The sequence below is a fragment of the Bipolaris oryzae genome, assembly GCF_000523455.1.
Source record: "Bipolaris oryzae ATCC 44560 unplaced genomic scaffold scaffold_161, whole genome shotgun sequence".
NCBI lineage: Eukaryota > Fungi > Ascomycota > Dothideomycetes > Pleosporales > Pleosporaceae > Bipolaris > Bipolaris oryzae.
Genome location: NW_006911437.1, coordinates 17,215 through 35,606, shown reverse-complemented (window position 1 = coordinate 35,606; position 18,392 = coordinate 17,215). Strand labels below are relative to the sequence as shown.

Genomic DNA, 18,392 nt, shown 5'->3' with positions numbered 1-18,392 from the left:
TTTTTTTGAGATGCCGAGCACTGAACTTTTGTACGCCTCATTTAACAAAGCTATATGAGTACTCTTACGGCAGCTGTCCAACAACCTTGGCGCCGTTTGCCTGGTCTTGCTTTCCAAACTGCTCTGGTCTTTCAACCTTGTATAGCCAGTTCTTGTTGTCTTCAATCTTGCCCTGCTGGATTCCCTTGAGGGTTGTGAGAAGCTTCTTGCATACTGGGCCTGGCTCTTGCTGGGCCTCTGCATATGTGAACTTGTCACCCTTGGATTGCATAGTGATAGACTTGATGGGGACTAGAGCTGCGGCAGTTCCGGCAGCTAGAACTTCGTCGAAAGTGCTTATCTCGTCATAGGCAATCTGATATCATCAGCACAGTCCAAAACCTAATGGCTCGTATGCCTTACCTCGCGTGACTCGACTTCCCACCCGAAAGACTCGGCAATTCTCAAAACACTATCTCCAGTGACACTCTGGATAACATTTTTGCTATTGGAGGCGACGAGCTTGACTTTGTCGCCATCCTTCTTCACTCCAATGAAGGCTGATGTGGAGAACTCGTCAACTACGCTCCTGGTCTTGCTGTCCAAGTGGAGAGTGATGCCATAGCCAGCTTTGTATGCTTTCTCGCTATGTCTCAACACTGGAGCGTAGTTTCCGCCGACCTTTGCTGATCCGGTACCTTCTGGAGCAGCACGGTCAAAATCCTCAAGAATGACAGCGTCCACGGGGTTGGATCCATGGTAGACGCCGGTTGGGATACAGTAGACGACAAAAGTGTATTCTTGTGGAGGGTTCAGACCGAGCTGTGCAGAGCTTCCGAAGAGCAATGGTCGGATGTACATGGCTGCACCCGTCTCATGGGGCGGTACATAGGCTGCATTCATGCCTACAGCCAGGCTGCAGCAAGCAAGAAAGTGCTCTGTCGGCACTTCTGGAATCGAAATGAATGAAGCAGAGTGTTGCATACGCTCGGCATTCTTGTTTGGCCTGAAGATGTTGATGGTGTTGTTTGGCGCCCGGAATGCCTTCATTCCCTCGTAGCACTGCATGCCGTAGTTCAGACCAGGTGCCATGCCGTGGATACGGAGGTAAGGGTCTTCGACAAAAACCGGAGGCGTCCATTTTCCAGTCTCGACAGAGTAATGTGATTCGACATGGCCAGCAACTTTACATGCATTAGGTTATGACTCAATAACTGTGTTTTTTGGTATCGGAAACGTGCTGCACAAAACGAAATGGTAGACATGCGGCATCTTTCAAAAGAGGTGTGCCTTCTCTTGTAAGATACAGTGGTGCCATCAAGTATGCACAATCTTGAATAATCCTAAACGGAACATGGTCATACCTTCTCGGATCTTGAAGCCTACGTTGCTCCAATCTAGAACACAGTCAGCAAAAAAAATTCAAATCCGTGTGTCAGGAGACAGTAGCCAACGTACCGATGGTATCAACTGGCGGTGGAGGAAAGTCAGACATGATTGCTATAGACTCAGTGTAGTGTGGGTGCTGGTGATGGGGTATGAATTATATTATGCAAGTTGGAATGGGGCTCGGAAAGTTTTGGTTGCTTCCGGAGGGACAAGATAGTCAGCTAGTCAGAGAGCGATATCGGTGGCCCGCAACCGCCGATATCCTGAATCAGCCGCTACAATATATCAAAAGGTGCTGATGTCCATCCTGGTGTTTCCCTTTGGAGTCATTATTAATTTTGCTTTTCGGCTGTGCTGCGCCGCGCTGCATCTCGCGTCTGTACCTGCAGACTTACCCGCATGGTGGAACCACCCAGGCGTGACGTGCCGGGAGTGTCGTTTCTTGGCGTAATCTGAGGCATCGAGGATGTGATTATCTGTAACTGCACCAATACACTTTTAAACACACCATGGATTAACGCTTCTCGTCTTGAACAACCTCCTCTTCGTATTTTGATAGCTCTAGCATATTTATTCCGTCATGTTTCGCGTGGCCGGTCTCCGCGCGCGGTTCGCAGTCCTGGCGATACTCGTCATGGCCCTCTGTTCATTCTTACTCCTGGGCCCCTACAAAGTAGCTCCAGGCCACCTTACCTTTGCGACACCCGGGAGGGATCTGGGCCATACTAGCCAAAGTCTGCTTACAGGACACGCAATCGCGCCAAAGCTGGGAAACGCGACGGCAAAGTATGTTGGTCATGCCCGGACATGGGAACGTACACGTATTGCAAGAGCTGAGCTGACGCGCAATATCCAGAGCAGAACTTGGTCGCGCGGCCTGGAAAGTCCTTCACACAACCTTCGCCCGGTTCCCCGAGAAGCCTACAGAGGAAGAGAAAGAGGCGCTACGGTCATATGTCCACCTGTTCCAACGCCTGTATCCATGGTATGTCTTAGACAATGCAGGGGATCTGCGGCTGGAGTCACGCGCCAGCTAACTGTCGGTGTAGTGGAGAATGCGCAGAGCACTTTGGACAAGTGCTTGCCAAATATCCTCCCCAGGTGTCGTCCCGGACAGCGGCAGCCATGTGGGGCTGCTACGTACACAACATTGTCAATAAAAGGCTGAAGAAGCCGGAGTTCAACTGCGAAGACATAGGCGACGCATACGATTGTGGTAGGTAGACTTGGCAATGTCTACAGATTACTTGCGGCGTACTAATAGGCTTGACAGGATGCGCAGAAGAATGATTGGGCAATGGCACAGCGGCAGGGACGTCCTGGTGACATAGATCAACAAAGGACAAGGGAGAAGGGAAGACTCGAGCAAGTCATGAGCCCTGCAAGGTGTGCATGGCGAAGGACACTGGGGGTATGTGTGTCACTGTCGAATATCTACAGTGCATAGATACAAGACAAGCGCCATGGCAGTCTGCATGCATGCATGCAGGGACTGGGGAGAGGGCATCCATCCTGCTTCTTGACAAGCAGTGCGATGTCCGAAAGGGAGACATGGCGTCTCTGGACCTGCTAGTTGCAACAAAGTCCGCGGGTACCTCACGGGTGCCGCAGGCCGCAGCAAGGAAGCTGGGAGAGACAGACCAATAGGCTAGATGGTGGTTGACGTAGTGTCTCCCACACCCCCGGCCGATCACATAGGCCTGTCAGCGGGGTTGGAGGCGGTAATGTCTTAGTTGGGGTGTAGTGGTGGTGTGTATAGCTGGACTCGAGATTGGCCTAAGCAGAGGGTAGCGAATGGCTGTGCGAGCGATTGGCCTTATGACAGGAGCAGCCCTGTCGCTATACAGCCACGCAGGCATGGCTTGCGCAACACGGTGATGGTCTTATCAGCGGGCGAGGGGGGGACAGTGGTGTCGAGCAAGTCAATCTACACGCAACAGCAGTCTGTGCCTCTGTGTGCCCCTCCTCCGTGCCTCGTTCCTTGGGCCGCTCTCGTGCGTCATGGCCGTTGGCGGCGGCTGCGGGTGGACGAACCATAGCAATAGCCATGACAGATGCAGACACAGACAAGGAGACGGAGCAGACGGACAGTGTGAGTGACAGCCCACCCGTTCCCCAGGCGCGTGGCGTGCGGTGGGGAGGCCGATGCAGGCGCTAACAGGGCGGCATGCAAATGCAAATGCAAAGATGCGCGGTCGCATGATTGTATTTTGGGATGGTCGCGAGGGCGCGCTTCGCAAGTGCAAGGGGCCCTGTTCCCGAAGCAACCTAGCGCATAGCAGCTTTTGTGGTATCCAAAACATCTGAAACCTTCCTTGGGTCAGCACCGAGGGGTGATAACGACGCCGCGCCCCCTCCTTAGCACACCGACTCTTCATTCTGCTCCTCCCCTGCGCTGCCGCTGCCAGCTGTTAGCTGTTCACCGCCTCTTGTCTGTCTGTCCTGTCCTGTCGTGTCGAAACAACGCCCGTCCTGCCATCATGGTCTCCTTCTCCTGCGAGGTACTTACATACTGCCTGCCTGCCCTTGCTTGTTTACCACCATGTCCCCTCAATTGGCACCCCTCCCCTAGACACGCATTGGAAGCTGACTCTGCCGCTCTAGGGCTGTGGAGACGTCCTCACAAAGAAGAAGCTCGATGGTCATCGCAACCAATGCTATGGCGCTACTTTTACCTGCCTCGATTGCATGGTCCACTTTCCTGGCACCTCGTACAAGTCCCACACGGTATGCAATGCGCCAGCCCTTGGTTTCCTCATGCGCCTTGCGACTGACTGACTGACGCGACCTAGTCCTGCATAACTGAAGACCAAAAGTACCAGGGAAAACTCTACAAAGAGAAGAAAAAAGGTCCGCCCCAGAAGAGGGACAGCGCATACCACGACAACTCGCAAGCCCTCACCCCGCACAACGCATACGCCGAAGATGCCCCCGCTGAAGACAATGCCCTGGCTGTCGTCGATGCCCCGCCGCGCGCGCCTACTCCTCCTCCAGCGGCGCATTCCCTAGGCTACCACGAGCAAGCAGCCATTGAGGCTCCCAACGTCTTCGACTTCCTCGACCCTTCCTCGACGCCCATTGCTCCGCGAGTGGCGCCGCCTATTAATGAATCGCGCATGCTCGAAGACAGGCAGCCGCCTGCCTACGAGGACCAATACATGCCTACAATTGACGACGTCATGAAGTTTCAAGTGGCTGATGACGATGAAACTTTTGCGCAAAATGGCTTTTCGGCTAATCAGATCCGCCCCTCGCGAGAGCAACACGATTCGTATACCACGCCTGCTCCCAAGACAAAGCACTCGAGGACCAAGTCGCGCGACACCGACGTTGAGACGACAAGCAAGAAGACGGATCGCAAGCGCAAGCGCAACTCTCCCACCCAGCTTGACCTGTCGCTGGTTAGAGCCCAAGATGAAAAGGATACCATGATGGCCGATGCGCCTGCGACGCTCCACTCTGGCTTGACTGGAGGGCTGAGCCGATTGCTGGCTCGACCAGAATTCCCGCCGTCGCCAGACGACTCGGGTGACTATGCCAACTCGCCCTTGAGTCCCATGAAACGCGCCAAGCAGGGTAATTCATCTGCGCTTATGCGCGCACAGCGAGAGTACGAGGAAGAGCAGCAAAAGCAGCGCAAGTCTGACACCAAGGCACGCGAGCAGGCAGAGAAGAAAGAAGCGGAAAAGAAGGAAAAGAAAGACAAAAAGGACAAGAAGGACAAGGACCGTGGGCGTGAACGTGACCGAAAGGAGCGCAAGTCCAATGGCACGTTGGTCAAGATTCGATCCAAGAAGAAGCGGGAAGACTCGGCAAAGGAAGTGCGCCGCATCCGCCGTAGGCAGTACTCTTCGTCAGTTTCGCCAGCGCCTCGAGACCGCAAAGTCGTCAAAGCCATTGAGTACAACCGGTCGGCCTCTGACTCTCCAGAGCCCAATGGTGAAGGCCAGCTCATTGTGCGCCCCAGCGGAGATGTGGCGCCTTTCTCGCCAGACCTCAACTCCCGCGCTGGACTATTCATGTCCTTCATCACCAAGGGACCTGATTCTGAGCGCGGCATGAGTATCAACAAAGCTCTGAAGCGATACCACCGTGAGCGCCACGAGCACTTTGACCGTGTGCCGTCCAAGGCGGAAGATGAGAAGGAGCTCTGGAAGGATCTACGCCTCAGGAAGAACGAGCGGGGCGAGATTGTTCTTTTCTTTGCCCCGGGCGAGGCTGCCTGACTAGACGGGGACCTCGACATCATCATGCGCATGCGGGCGTGGTCATGCTCTGATCCAACGCCCAGTCAAGGCTCCAACGACATGATTGATGTTTGAAAGCCGACGGTTGAAAGAAAAAAAGATTTTTTTGGGGCCACGGAGGAGTGGCCATTCTCCCTCACACTTTTCCTCCTTCTATGATGATACCCGGCTTCCAGGTCATTGGCGATTTGGGTGGGCTTGGTGCATTATGCGTCATGTTTTACGTTCATATCCATGTGTTGTTCTTGTTTTTCTTTTACTCGTTTTGTTTCGAATATCGTTCTGCCACCATGTACTTATTCTTACGGCCATACCTCGTTCGTCCTTCTTTTTGGTTTGGTATCTTTTGGCCAAAACACCTGCCCTAATACTCTACGGGCTGGGCCCGCTCCGTTTTGTCGACGTTGGGTTCCTGAAAACAAATCCTTTCCATGGTCATGTATCAATAAATGCCGCACTTGGCTGATGAAGATGTGTTGCAAGTGAAGCTTGCGGGATGCGCCCCCGCGTATACGAGAGCAGAGTGAGGCTCCCTAGCTGCTTTTCAAACGTCTGTCTCACCTAGTGCAGGGACAAGATGCCGTACTTGTAGCATGTCATGTTGGGACGGCCAGCCAGGCATTCTGTCAGGCTGTTTTCCGCTTGGCTGTGTGGAGGGTGACGGCGTGCTGGTAACGAAGGTCCACCTTTTACTTGATACAGCCTAGTGATTCGCTTTCCCTTGCTTTGCTTCTCCTCTTACACCAAACGTCCTTAGACGTGACAGCACGTCCTGTTCCAGAAAGCGCGTCAGGGCCAGGTACGGTTTGGCCGAGTTTCCCGATTAGCCTTTGCAACCAACAAGCGGTTGGATAGGTGTCTTGTTTGGGCTGGGCCTCGGCAAACATAGACTTACGCTCCAGGAGGCCAAATACTTACGTATCCAAGCCTAGTGATAGGGCAACTGCCCTTTGTTCCACGCCGACAATGCCCCCCCTCCCCCCCTCGAGGGCACAGCAATACTAGGTGCGTCGTGGGGGGAAACTCAAACAAGAGCAATCCCATGGTAGAGCTAATGGGGCCCTTTGCAAAGATGCAGATATGGACAACCCCACGGCTGTGCATCGGCTGCATCTGCAGCCTTCACAGCCACGACGAGGCGAAGTCTCCCATATGGCCGGCTCATCCAATATAGTTCACCCAAGTGCCGCAGGCGTTGGAAACTAGCAGACTCGTCCCGCATAGCCTGCAGCTCACGTCTCTGCCCGTGATTTGACGTCGCATCCTCTCGCGGAGGGCGGGGAAGACTGCCCGGCAGCACGGTGGCGGGACTACCACAGATGTAGTTGACCGGTGCGCATAATTGCAGACCCGTGCATGGTCAGATGGCACTGCCAGCCAGCACCAAGACATCATAGTTTCGACCCAGCACTCTCCACCACAACAGCCTACGGCCATTTACTCACTCCTTTCACTAATTGACTAATAAGCAGCGAGAACGTGATAAGGCCGTAGATGGCTACTCGTCAATTGCCCTGTCCGTCTCTGATGCAAGGCAGCGAGCGTCGCGCGCCCTCAGCCGTGTCTTGAGTTGCCCCAGGCCGCCCGCCAAAATATAACTGCAGCTCCCTTTCGGCCTGGCACACATTGCACACGCGTTGGCCTTTGTTTCTTTCCATCTTTGGTATCCAGTCCCTGCGCGTTTCCACCGTCCATTCGCATGAGACGCCCAGCAGCCGGGTGAACCTGGAAGGTCTTCATCCGTATCCGACCCGCTCACGCCTTCCCCAGTCAATCGGCCTATCCCGCAACCGCCCAACTGCACCTTGACTCAGACATGTCCCATGCACAGTACAACAACTCGCCCACCGAGGGCTGGCAAGACCTCATTTCTTGGAACGGAGAATTGTACGACCCCTTCTTCCAGGGCGAGACCAACTACACCCAAGCACAAGGTGGAAGCTTCAGTGCAGACTCTCAATTATCAGGAAGCTATACATCTGAGCCACCGTATTTGGTCTCCACTGCCCCATCAATCACCGATTTGCCACCTTCGCTCGACTACACCCCAGTTTCAGCCTCGCCGTCAGTTCTTGATGAGCAATCTTCTCTCAACTACGCCTTCACTGCCTCGCCTTCTTTGGACAAGGCGACTACTTTCCCGTTAGCTGTACCCCAGGAAAACCAAATCTATGGGTCCTTCGGCGCCTCCGACAATGCACTCCTATCGCCATTGGCAGACATTGCGGAATCAATGATTCTGGACACACGCTTTGACCGCATCCCAGAGGCCTTCTCATCGCCAACAGGCTCTCAGGAAAGTGCAGCCGAGACGGTCTTCAATCCTCACGTCACAGGCTCATCCCATTCCTTCAGTGGCCTGGACATGCGGGCATCTAGAGCGTTCTCGACCTGGCATGCTTGGTCAGATCAACCACGTATTATCGAGCCCATTCCTGAGGATGGTGATGGTGGCGGTGGGCGAACAGAGGCCATACCGATTCCTATCCCACAGTCACTGTCACAAAGTTATAATACAACTTCGCCGTCGTATCCTTCGTATTCACCGTATCCGAGATCCGATGGAGGATTTGAACTGCATAGTCACAGCAGGGCCATAGCGATCCCGGACACTACTCGGCGACCTGCAGGCTACAATCACCGCACTAACAACTCAGGGTCTGTACGAAGAGTATCTACAACCCCATCTCTATCCCCTGCAGCTTCACGTCATCCTCGCGCAATTGCTCTGTCCAGAAGTGCTTCACTTTCTCGGCGCAAAAGCTCTACACCATCGCCTACATCTGACTCTTACGGATGGGTAGCATATCAGCCCAATCCACTGACGAACAAGCTGTCGCCCATAACCACCGATGGCGTGTCTGGAAGAGCGCAAAAAGGGAGAAAGAAGGCTCTCACCCCAGAGCAACGACGTGATGCAGCATTGATGCGCATTGTCCGTGCGTGTTCAAACTGCCAGAAGCGTAAAGAAAAATGTGATCCGGGCATGCCGTGCAAAGCCTGTCTAGAACACTACAAAGGAGATCTGGTCAACCACCCATGCCGTGGTCATACGCTCAGTGATTTATCGGGAGCATTTCTTTCCGACCGCCTAGGGTGGCACCCAACTGCTCGACACCTAGAGTCATTTATCCCTACACGGCACTTCAAGGTCCTTACGGATAGTACTTACACCGTTCCGATTAACTTTGGGTTTGGTCCGGCGTTTCCGGTCTCTGTGAACGCCATTGAGCTTGACGACCACCCATTGGTACATGACCACATTGTGTACTCGTGGCCACCCGAGCCGTTCTCGGGACCACCCCACCGGCATGCTGTCCTTCCCGCTATGCTGTGTGCGGATGCACAAGCAAATCTCCTTCAGACCCTAGACTCCCATCTATCCTTGCTTGTAACGCAACACTTCCACAATTTCCCGCTATACTGCTCGCCATTGAGGATCCTGCGCGAGGTATGCATGTTCTCCAATTCTCTTCCGAAAAACACTTTGCATTATCGGGTGTTGCATGCCGCACTCAAGCTCCTTGTTCTCGTTCACGTGGGTGGCGACATCACACTACCGTCGCGATCCGAGAGCTGGGTCCTGGCACAGCTCATCAGCAGTACGATGAGCATAGCCGAGGCTCTCACCCCAACGCCATGCTTCATCCGGTCACAGTTTGGCGCTGTCATGCCGACTCTTGCTCATGACCTAATGAAGAATGTGCTTTCGTCTCTGGAGCAATTCCTATTGAACAAGGACTGCGATGAATGGCCTATTGCTGTTGCCGTGCTCATCACTGTTCTCATGACGATCGAGTCTGTCCACTACCATGCCGCCAAGCTCCCTTACCATAACTTCTATGACGAAACAAACGCAGCCATTGCGGAAGAAGACCTAGCAGTTAACGAGCAAGGGGTCAGCGAGCTTTTGGATTTCTACAAGGCATGCTTCTCGGGTTGTCACGCTAGACTCCGGTTAGGTTGGGAGGGCGAGTCTTCACAGCCCCATACCCCTGCGGACAAGTTCATTGCAGGCCTGCAGGCGGCCATTAGACAGGCCAATGATGAGGGGTATCTTACGCAGAAGTCCAAGGCCACGAGGGGAGATGACGATATGGGCTACTTCTTCGACCGGCTCGTGGTTCGCCTGCTGAAACAATGAGACGAAGAAGCTCTTTATTGCCATTGTCCGGGCACCGGGAGCGACTTCTTTCCGATCAGACCATGGTATCATTTTCTCTCTATTACTGTTTCAGCGTTCATGAGACTGTTGATATTACTCTTCTTCTTATACCTCTCCTTCTAGAACAACTTTTATTTTTGGTTTTTTTTGTTACGATGGAATGACCAGGTTTACGACTGATATGCTAGCATTTGGATATTCGCTTGTTTGTTTGTTTTTTAAATTTCCTTTATTAGATTGTTCAAAGCTACTATCTACCTGTTGTAAGTTAGTGTAAGAAAGGATATATCTGCAAGTAGATAAATGACTCTTATTTACCATAGATAACGCCAGTCCAGTCCCGCCGTGCTTTTGATTGTTTTGTGTCGTTGTCGTTACGTGTGTGTGTGTGTGTGTGTGTGTGTCATAGCTCATTATGTGGACCATTCTGGACCCTGAAAGGTCCACGAGATTATTTTTTTTTAAATCCCCAGCTTTAGGCGTGCATACATGCAAATGAGATGCGCATAGGCACGACCCCCGTTTATGTCGTCGTCGCAATGCCATGGTGTTGTCCCTGCGCCGCAGACCAGGCGTGCGACAAGGATACAAAGCACCACCTTAGACCCATCCAGCCAGCGACCCCAGCCACAAGGGCGAAAGCAGCCATGGCCGCAATCATGCGGCCCCGCATCTCGAGCGCATCGCCAATCTCCATTTTGGCCACTTTGCAAATCTTCTTATGCAAATGCCACGACGTCTTCTTGTTGTTGTTGTTGTTATTCTTCTGATTCTTCTTTGTACCCATCCTCACAAACCCGGCCTGCGCATCTTGTTGTTTCGGCGAAATAGCATCATGCGGCTCGACGTGTAGCGCCGTGTCCCTGCGGCCCCAGGTCGAATCATCCGGGTCTTGATAAGGTTCGGGATGGAGCCATCGTGACGGGACCAGGTAGGCTAGAAGTGACGAGGCAGAAGAAGAATAAGGGTAAGAAGTCGACGATGAGGATGAGGATGATGATGATGCATGAGCGTGGGTGCGGCGGGCGCGATTGCGATAGTTTACCAGGAAGAGCGATAGGAGGAAGGAAGTGAAGAAGATGGGGGTTAGGATAATCTTTTTATATGCAAAGGTTTTGGTTGATCAGCGGGGTTGTTCAATGTGGCCGGGTTGGATCCGTGTGTTTAGCCTACCCGTGCTAGAAGAGGCTCGTTGCTGTCGTGCAGCGCGGAGGCCGGAGAGGAGGGGGGAGAGGGGATCGGGGTTGTTGCGAGTTGCTCGAATGGGTCTGGTTTCTTCTTGTGTCTGCGCCGTGTTGCCTGGGGGGATGGCGGGTGAGTTTGGAGCTGATGGCGGTGTTGGTGTGTTGTGGCAGCAGCAGCAGCAGCAGCCATGGCGCCTATTCGGAAACCGAAGAGGAAGAATGAACGAGTTAACGGATTCGGATGGATACCATTCTGAGCGTATACAATACGAGCGGGTAGGTAGATCCCCTGGCTGAGGGCCTGGTTCAGCGTGGGGGGGATGGACAGCAAGGGGTGGTGGCGCGGCAGCAAATAGGTATGTAGGTAGGTAGAATTCCTGTTTGTATGTACATATAGCAATGGATATACTTAGTAAAGATGGCGGGCGATGCGGATCACAGTGACGCAGCGTGCGCCCACTCGGGTCTCCATAGGGCTGGTAATCACCCGCCCGCGTCCGCCATGACGTTTGAGCCCATGTCATTCCACAGTCCAGACTTATGTTCCTGGGAGCGCCATGGATTCTTTTTTTCTCTCGTTCGATCTGACCTGACAGGACGCCGATCTAGATATAGTATGGATGGACCTGCCTGACAAGATAAGCACTCAATCAAACAGAGGCAGCGCCTTGTAGGCACGCGGGGTAGAGCATGCACACTGCGCATCGCACGACGGAGCTAAGGGCGTTACGGAGTCCGACAACGCCAGGTGGCCATGTTGTGCTTATCCTACTTTCTCCGCTTCCGCAGCAGTTGAAGAGATCGCCTCCAGCATCAGCCTGTCTGCAGGCTAATCATATGTCGCACCAAGGGCTGTCTCCTGCTCGCCCGACCGACCAAAGGAGCACGGCAACTCGGTAAGTCCGTTAGGCCCGAGTGACCGAATGCCCGCAGACAGGCCGCATGGCTGCCTGGAGCTCTACTCGTACCGTACTAGCCATCCCCACGCCCCCAAAACCCTGTATTACTCCGCTTTCGCCGCTGACTTAATACGCAGAATACGGCGGACGAATCCTACGTCCGCGTCTGCTTCATCTCTTGTCTGCAAACAATAGCATCATCCACCACCAGCTTACGTCCCCTTTCCCCCCCCAGTCTACTGGATCCTTCCATCCCCCATAGGTAGTGTGAGCTTCTTTACCTTTGCAAACCCCTAAATTTCCGGGCAACACGATTATATATCGCCATATACTCATCAGCAGGTTTTGCCTTTTTTGCCCCAACTTTTTGATCCGGACGAATTCGCGCAAGCGAGCTAGGCACCAACCAACCGACAGAGTGGGACACGATCCCTCTTCATCAACATGCCAAAGGAGGAGACGTTGCCGACGCGCAAAAAGATGCGTAAGGGTACGCATAGCTGCTTCGAATGTATGTCAAACCTGTTGTTGTTGTTTTCCTGGGTGGGATAGCTACCCTACCTACCGTACCTCTTCTACATGATATGGTTTTACACCACATTCATGTATCAATCTGACCTATGCACTGCTCTGCGCATAATCGTGTTCTCTCCCTGTCCTTGATAATATGCGTGCTTTTTCGTTTTTTCGTTGAAAAATTCTGACCAAAAGTACAGGTCGTCGCCGCAAGATCAGGTGCATCTTTCAGCCCGACAATCCCGATGTGTGCTCCGAGTGCTTTGCGCGCGGCAGCAGATGCATCGATCAGGAACATGCCAATCCAGATGTTATTGTCGACCACCGAAAGAACCTTCGTGAGAGGGTCTCGCGTCTAGAGGCTTTGGTTGACTCTTTGCTCGAAGAAAAGACTGTCAAATCGGAAAGCCGGAGTCAAAGTGTAGCCGACACATCCTCACCAAAAGCGCCAAATGTCTACAACAAAGACACTTTACCACCAACACCACTTTCTTCTGAATCGCCATCCAACACGCTCAAATTTACACAAAACCAACGCGCTAAATCGAAACAAGGCCATCACATACCGATTCTTTCTGTTTTCGAGGATGCGGTAGGCTGTCTTCCTATTCGTACCCGCGTTTCTGATACTTACTCACCCGGCAGCTCAACAACGACGCTGAGGCACATGCAAAAGCCCACTGCGATTCCCTACAGCAATCCTCAACGCCCAAGCCCGAACAGGCAGAGGATGAGCGATACACTTTAGAGAATCACCACGACGAAGACATTGTCGATAGCAACCCATTTATGAACTCTGCCAAGCGAGAAAGAACTAAACAAGCACTTATCGCCGTGCTGCCTCCTTTTGACCAATTGTCCAAGATCCTTCACACCCACAGTGACTGGTGGGATATTTGGCGCCGCAAGTGTATGAGATCGTATGGGACTGAGCAGACGCTGGCTCAGTTTGCTGCGCAGGCTTTGGCTACCGGAAACGTCGGAGCAATTGCCACTGTCGTTTTGTCAGTTGGAATCTGTTCACAAGACACTGACCAAGTGTCACGCTATTTTGAAGCTGTTGATAGGTGGTTCCTGTGCGATGACGAATATGCTGCCAGTCTCGAGGGGTTGGAGTGTTTTGTCATGAAGTCCAAGTGGTACGCTGATGTAGGCCAGCCACGGCGAGCTTGGATTGCGTACCGCAAGGGCCTGATGTATGCACAACTTATGGTGAGTTTGATTGGTATTGAAATACGCGCATGTTTACTGACAAAAATCAGGGCCTCCACCGCAAACGTACTGGCTCTGTGGCACACGAAAGCTTGTGGTGGGCCCTGTACCATGGCGACCGCTTCTTGTCTCTTCTTCTTGGTCTACCATATGGTATCAACGACGCGCACTGCGACTTAGCCATGTCCGACATGGGAGAGTCCAAATATACGCACCCCATGGTCTGCATGGCCAAACTTTCACAGCTTGCAGGCAAAGTTATCGATCGCAACCAAGGCATGGCCGAGCAGTCTTTTGCATGGGCGCTACAACTCGACCAAGAGCTAGACGATTTGTGGAAGAAGTTTGATCCAGCTTGGCTTGACTTCACTCCGCTTCTTGCCGACATAAGGTCCAACGCCGTAGAATTACGAGAGCGGATCATGGGCCAAATAGTGTTCCATCAGATCCGTGTATACCTCCATCTGCCATTTATGCTCAAGGCGGCATCGAATTCGCGCTTCTCCTACTCGCGCACAGTCACCTTGAACGGCTCACGAGAAGTTCTACGCCTCTACCAGGTGTTGCGAACTGGTGGGGTAACGCCAATCTACGAGTGCAAGGCCATTGACTTTCTCGGATTCACCTCCGCAGTCCTTATGCTGATTGGCCTGCACAACGGCACGCCCGCGCAGTCGGCAGCCTCGAGCTCCAACGCCAAAACGACTGAAGAAGACGTGCGCATGATTGAAGGCTGTATTGACATCTTCCGCCGCGCTTCAAGCGAAAAGGGAGGCAATGTTGCCGCGCAATCCGCAGAGGTCCTGGAGAAGATGATGGCCAAGTTCAAGGGCACAAGCACCGACGCAGACGACTTGTGCAACGCACCTTCAAGTTTCGTCATCCCTTACTTTGGCACCGTCTCCATCAAGCGAGGCGGCCAGCTAGTAAAACCTCCAACACCTGCCGGTCGCTCGCCCGCCACAGTCAGCTCTCGATCGCCCAGCGCATCGCACCAGCTCTTCACTCCCCCCTCAGGCAGACACTCATCCGCCGCCTCAGACATCTTCTCCCAGCCCTCCAAATCCCTCAACGTCACCCCCAAGACCTCCATGTCCACCGCCACAGGCGCCACGGGCTTCAACCTCGACCCCTCCCCTTTCGTCTCCTACGACGGCTTTTACAACTGGAACAACCTCAACGCCGACGACGGTTCCACAACGGGCACTTCGGTCCTCGACTCCCAGATGCACAATGAGGGCATGAATAGCTTCTCGCTCCCCACTAATAACTTCTCCTGGCAGAATATGCCCATGGATATCGATCAGGATTGGTCGTGGTTTCTCAACGATGCCCAGACGACGCAGGGTATAGCTACGGCTACGCCTGCTCAGCCCGTCCCGCTTGATGCGTTCAATGCCCAGGGCTTCACCGGCTTTGGTTGAAGTAAATGAAAAAAAGCAACTTTGCATGTTCGACAAGTCTCTTACCAAAAACCACCGGCGGGCTCGGGGGAGTGCGTTTTCTCTCTCTCTTTTTTGGGGGGGAGCTTTCCTGGTTTGAAATGCTAGTCTCCGATCAACGGCCTTGTTTTTAGTCTTTTTTTCTTGCTTTCTTTCTTTTTTTGTTGCTTGCTCACAATCGCTCATATTCCAAAGAGATGAACAAAGGCATTTGTATAATACCAGAGTATCATGCTCATGAAGTTTTTTTTGGCGTACTTGGAATTTGCGGCATTCTGGCATTCTAGATTTGGGGCCATGCAGCATGATTAGATACTCCACTTTGACTACATTCTAAGACCTGATACATGAAAGTCTTGTTTATTTATATCTTTGTAATGCTCTGCAAGCACTTCAACATATCTACAGAGTCCAAATGACAATCCTTCCATCCACGCCAGTAGAACTGATCTTGGTGACCCCACTTCCGCTCTCCTCAAAGCTGCGGATCGTGTTGATGGTGTTCTGGTGCACAGTCTTGAGCTTGGTGTCATCCGTGCCCGACTTGCCCTTGAGATCCATCTGCCTAAACATGTTCAGTGCGCTCTCCTCGCGCTGATCCGCCAGGCCAGGGCGGCTCTTGGTCTCCAGACTTCCAGTCAATTGCCAGCCAGACTCGTTGCCCTTGAGACGGAAGGCCTCGCAGTTGTACCCAGCAGCAATGATCTCATCCTCTGAGCTCCAGATGAGCGACATGAAAGGCAGTACTTGTGTGCTGACGCTGACAATGGCGCGAGGAGCTTGCTCAGGGCCACTGGGATAGACAACAGTAAGGGTGCTGTCGTGAGCAGCAAAGGCAAGAGCGTTACCCGAGGGAGAAAAGGCAACGCTGTGAATCCATCCTGCAGTGCTGTTCAAGTATTCACCACATACAGTGTTAAAAGGCAGACGCTCTCCCCAAGCCGAGGGCTCCGGACGCTCGTCGACGCCCTTGACAAAGGAAGAGAGCACGCGAGCGTGTCCATCGGTGGAGCCTGCCGCGAGCAAGACCGAGTTGGGGTGCCACGAGACACATGTAACGGTGGAGCGGATAGGCTTCTTGAGGTGCTTAGAGACCCACCAGTTGTCTTCCTCCTCAAAGTAGCACACGGGGATCAGGCGAGCACCCGATCCAACGGCAAACTTGGTCTCGGAGGGGGCCCAGCGAACGCACGTAGCGGCTCGGTTGATTCGGAGGAGCACCAATGTTGGCTTCCAGCCCTGCGGTGAAGGCTCCCATACGTAGGCATTGCGATCTGTACAGTTCTGATTAGCTTTACAAGTCAATAATAGAGTGTAGCTTCAAGCTCTGCTTACCCTGCGAGCAAGTCACAATCTTGCCAGATTTCGGCGCAATGTCCACGCCTGTGACTGTCTTGTCGTGACCCGTTAGCTCATCCTTGGGCTTGTATCCGTTGCCGCTCCTCTGGAAGACGTCGACGTTGTTCTCGCGGGCAACAGCAAGTGTTTGGCGATCAGCGGAGAAGGAGTGATCCGCAATGGGAGAGTTAAAGAGATGGTGGACTTCGGGGCCGGGCATGATGTTTTTTCGTTTGAAGAGTGTAGATGGAGATTGTAGAAAAGAGGGGTTGCAATAGGAGACTCTCTACTACTGCAATTGGGGGAGTGTTGTGTTGGTCGAGGTGGTGGAGCTTTGGGCTGTGGGAGCCTTGGTGACGTGGGGCTCTATGCTCTGGCTTGCGATGCACACCCGGCGCACGGGCGTCTTTCTTGGCTCCTCCGAAAAGTTCACGGCGCCCGCAGAGCCAACGTGAACCGCGAATTGGGAGGGAAGCAAGGACAGCGGACATTTGCATAGTACGGCAGCACCCAATTGACCCCCTCTTATCATCCAGACCATTGCTAATACAAGCAAAAGAGTGCTTCGCTCAAAAACATACCGCCACAATGATTCTCAGGCGCCCACTTCTCAATGCGACATCTGCCGCCGTATCAATACCAAAGACATGCGTGCGCAACCTTCAACACTCAATTCCCATGCGCCCGGTCCCCAAACCGATACCCTTTATCCCCGACCACACGGCCTTCCTCAGCGCAATCGGCCGCGGCCTCTCTGCACACGCGACAAAGATCCCCTCATGGGAAGCCCTCTTCACACTGACCTCGCCGCAACTGAAGGAACTCGGTGTTGAGCCCGCCCGCGCAAGGCGCTACCTGCTGCACTGGCGCGAGAAGTTTCGAAATGGCGAATATGGCATTGGCGGGGACTGTAAGCACGTCACAGATGGAGTTGCCGAGCTGAAGGTCGTCGAGGCTCCCGTGCCGCCGAACCCCCAACTCGGAAATACGATAAGTCCTCGCTCAGCACTTGCAACGGCGACACATGATCCAGGGACTAGGAAGTTGGTTGTTAATGTGCCGGTTGGTGCGGACACACCTCCTGAGCCTGTAGAAACGTTGCCAAAGGTCCAGGGTGTTGTTGTAAAGGGTGCCAACACTATCAAGGGTAGTTTCGTGGAGCCTGTAAAGGGAAGCGGTGGTCTTCGTGCTAGGATACGGCTGCAGGAGGGTATTTGGGAAGAGAGGAGGGGACACAAGGTTGATGGTGGTGAGAGGAGAAAGGCAGAGGTGAGGGCGAAGAGGAGGGCTGCTGAGAATAAGGAGAAGGCGAGGTAGATGTAGAGAGCAGATGGAGATACGTTTGCTTGTACTATGAATAAATGTATCATGTTAAGATTTCTATGTGTGTGACTTTTGATGACTAGTGATTGCAATGTAGACAGGTGCAATATTACAGAACTGTCCTGTTCTTTGTACTAATTTCTTCTGAGAAGAATGTTGGGGCAGAAGATGAGAAGTTCATGTGTAAACTTCCAAAGAAAAAAAGCATGTAAACATGTTAATTCTACGTGAACCCCCCAGTATTCATCAAGCCCTGTTACCCACAGCTTCAAGATTCCAGTTCACACTTCCTTTTCCTCCAAGAGCCTCACACGCAGTCTCTTGACCACCCCCAACATAATCACATCAAACCCTACTTTCCCTCAAAAAAAGAGTCAGCAAACTATCCCAAACCAACCCTCAGAAAATAAAACATAACCAAGAAGTCCCCCCCAAAAAATCAACTCAGAACATAATCTTGTAATTCTCGCACACCAACAACCACAACCACCACCAACAATGAAGGGGTGAAGGGTCATCTACTACGCAGTATCTGAACCACGGAAAGCATTTTCTTTTTTGCTATCCATTGTCATCATAGCTGATTTCTCTTCTTCTTCTGTCTCGTTTTCTCTCTCTCTCTGAAACGAAACAGAAGCAGAAATTCATATACATATACAAGACGGGGAAAAGAAAAAACAAGAAAAGAGAGTCGTTAT

General features: G+C 52.8%; 8 protein-coding genes across 8 annotated transcripts; 5 read left to right on the top strand and 3 right to left on the bottom strand.

The window, feature by feature from the left end:
• Positions 1 to 64: 64 nt before the first annotated feature.
• On the bottom strand, positions 65 to 1,474 carry COCMIDRAFT_104809 (uncharacterized protein; the record flags this gene model as incomplete). Its single annotated transcript, XM_007693344.1, has 4 exons — positions 65 to 355; positions 403 to 1,163; positions 1,344 to 1,376; positions 1,438 to 1,474. 4 exons carry the CDS (start codon positions 1,472 to 1,474, stop codon positions 65 to 67), a joined length of 1,122 nt encoding a protein of 373 aa, XP_007691534.1.
• Positions 1,475 to 1,948: 474 nt separating this feature from the next.
• Positions 1,949 to 2,658, top strand: COCMIDRAFT_39935 (uncharacterized protein; the record flags this gene model as incomplete). The annotated part of the gene is made up of 4 exons (XM_007693334.1): positions 1,949 to 2,154; positions 2,225 to 2,353; positions 2,418 to 2,584; positions 2,642 to 2,658. 4 exons carry the CDS (start codon positions 1,949 to 1,951, stop codon positions 2,656 to 2,658), a joined length of 519 nt encoding a protein of 172 aa, XP_007691524.1.
• A 1,190-nt stretch (positions 2,659 to 3,848) lies between these two features.
• COCMIDRAFT_104822 (uncharacterized protein) lies at positions 3,849 to 5,594 on the top strand (the record flags this gene model as incomplete). The annotated part of the gene is made up of 3 exons (XM_007693343.1): positions 3,849 to 3,869; positions 3,973 to 4,095; positions 4,161 to 5,594. The coding sequence occupies 3 exons, from the start codon at positions 3,849 to 3,851 to the stop codon at positions 5,592 to 5,594; spliced, it is 1,578 nt and encodes a 525-aa protein (XP_007691533.1).
• A 1,837-nt stretch (positions 5,595 to 7,431) lies between these two features.
• On the top strand, positions 7,432 to 9,759 carry COCMIDRAFT_8403 (uncharacterized protein; the record flags this gene model as incomplete). The annotated part of the gene is made up of 1 exon (XM_007693327.1): positions 7,432 to 9,759. The coding sequence occupies one exon, from the start codon at positions 7,432 to 7,434 to the stop codon at positions 9,757 to 9,759; it is 2,328 nt and encodes a 775-aa protein (XP_007691517.1).
• Positions 9,760 to 10,303: 544 nt separating this feature from the next.
• Positions 10,304 to 11,154, bottom strand: COCMIDRAFT_104786 (uncharacterized protein; the record flags this gene model as incomplete). Its single annotated transcript, XM_007693342.1, has 2 exons — positions 10,304 to 10,876; positions 10,954 to 11,154. The coding sequence occupies 2 exons, from the start codon at positions 11,152 to 11,154 to the stop codon at positions 10,304 to 10,306; spliced, it is 774 nt and encodes a 257-aa protein (XP_007691532.1).
• Positions 11,155 to 12,307: 1,153 nt separating this feature from the next.
• Positions 12,308 to 15,015, top strand: COCMIDRAFT_29351 (uncharacterized protein; the record flags this gene model as incomplete). The annotated part of the gene is made up of 4 exons (XM_007693332.1): positions 12,308 to 12,374; positions 12,580 to 12,971; positions 13,025 to 13,591; positions 13,642 to 15,015. The coding sequence occupies 4 exons, from the start codon at positions 12,308 to 12,310 to the stop codon at positions 15,013 to 15,015; spliced, it is 2,400 nt and encodes a 799-aa protein (XP_007691522.1).
• A 420-nt stretch (positions 15,016 to 15,435) lies between these two features.
• COCMIDRAFT_39929 (uncharacterized protein) lies at positions 15,436 to 16,591 on the bottom strand (the record flags this gene model as incomplete). Its single annotated transcript, XM_007693333.1, has 2 exons — positions 15,436 to 16,307; positions 16,369 to 16,591. 2 exons carry the CDS (start codon positions 16,589 to 16,591, stop codon positions 15,436 to 15,438), a joined length of 1,095 nt encoding a protein of 364 aa, XP_007691523.1.
• A 368-nt stretch (positions 16,592 to 16,959) lies between these two features.
• Positions 16,960 to 17,688, top strand: COCMIDRAFT_104801 (uncharacterized protein; the record flags this gene model as incomplete). The annotated part of the gene is made up of 1 exon (XM_007693341.1): positions 16,960 to 17,688. The coding sequence occupies one exon, from the start codon at positions 16,960 to 16,962 to the stop codon at positions 17,686 to 17,688; it is 729 nt and encodes a 242-aa protein (XP_007691531.1).
• Between the last annotated feature and the right edge of the window lie 704 nt (positions 17,689 to 18,392).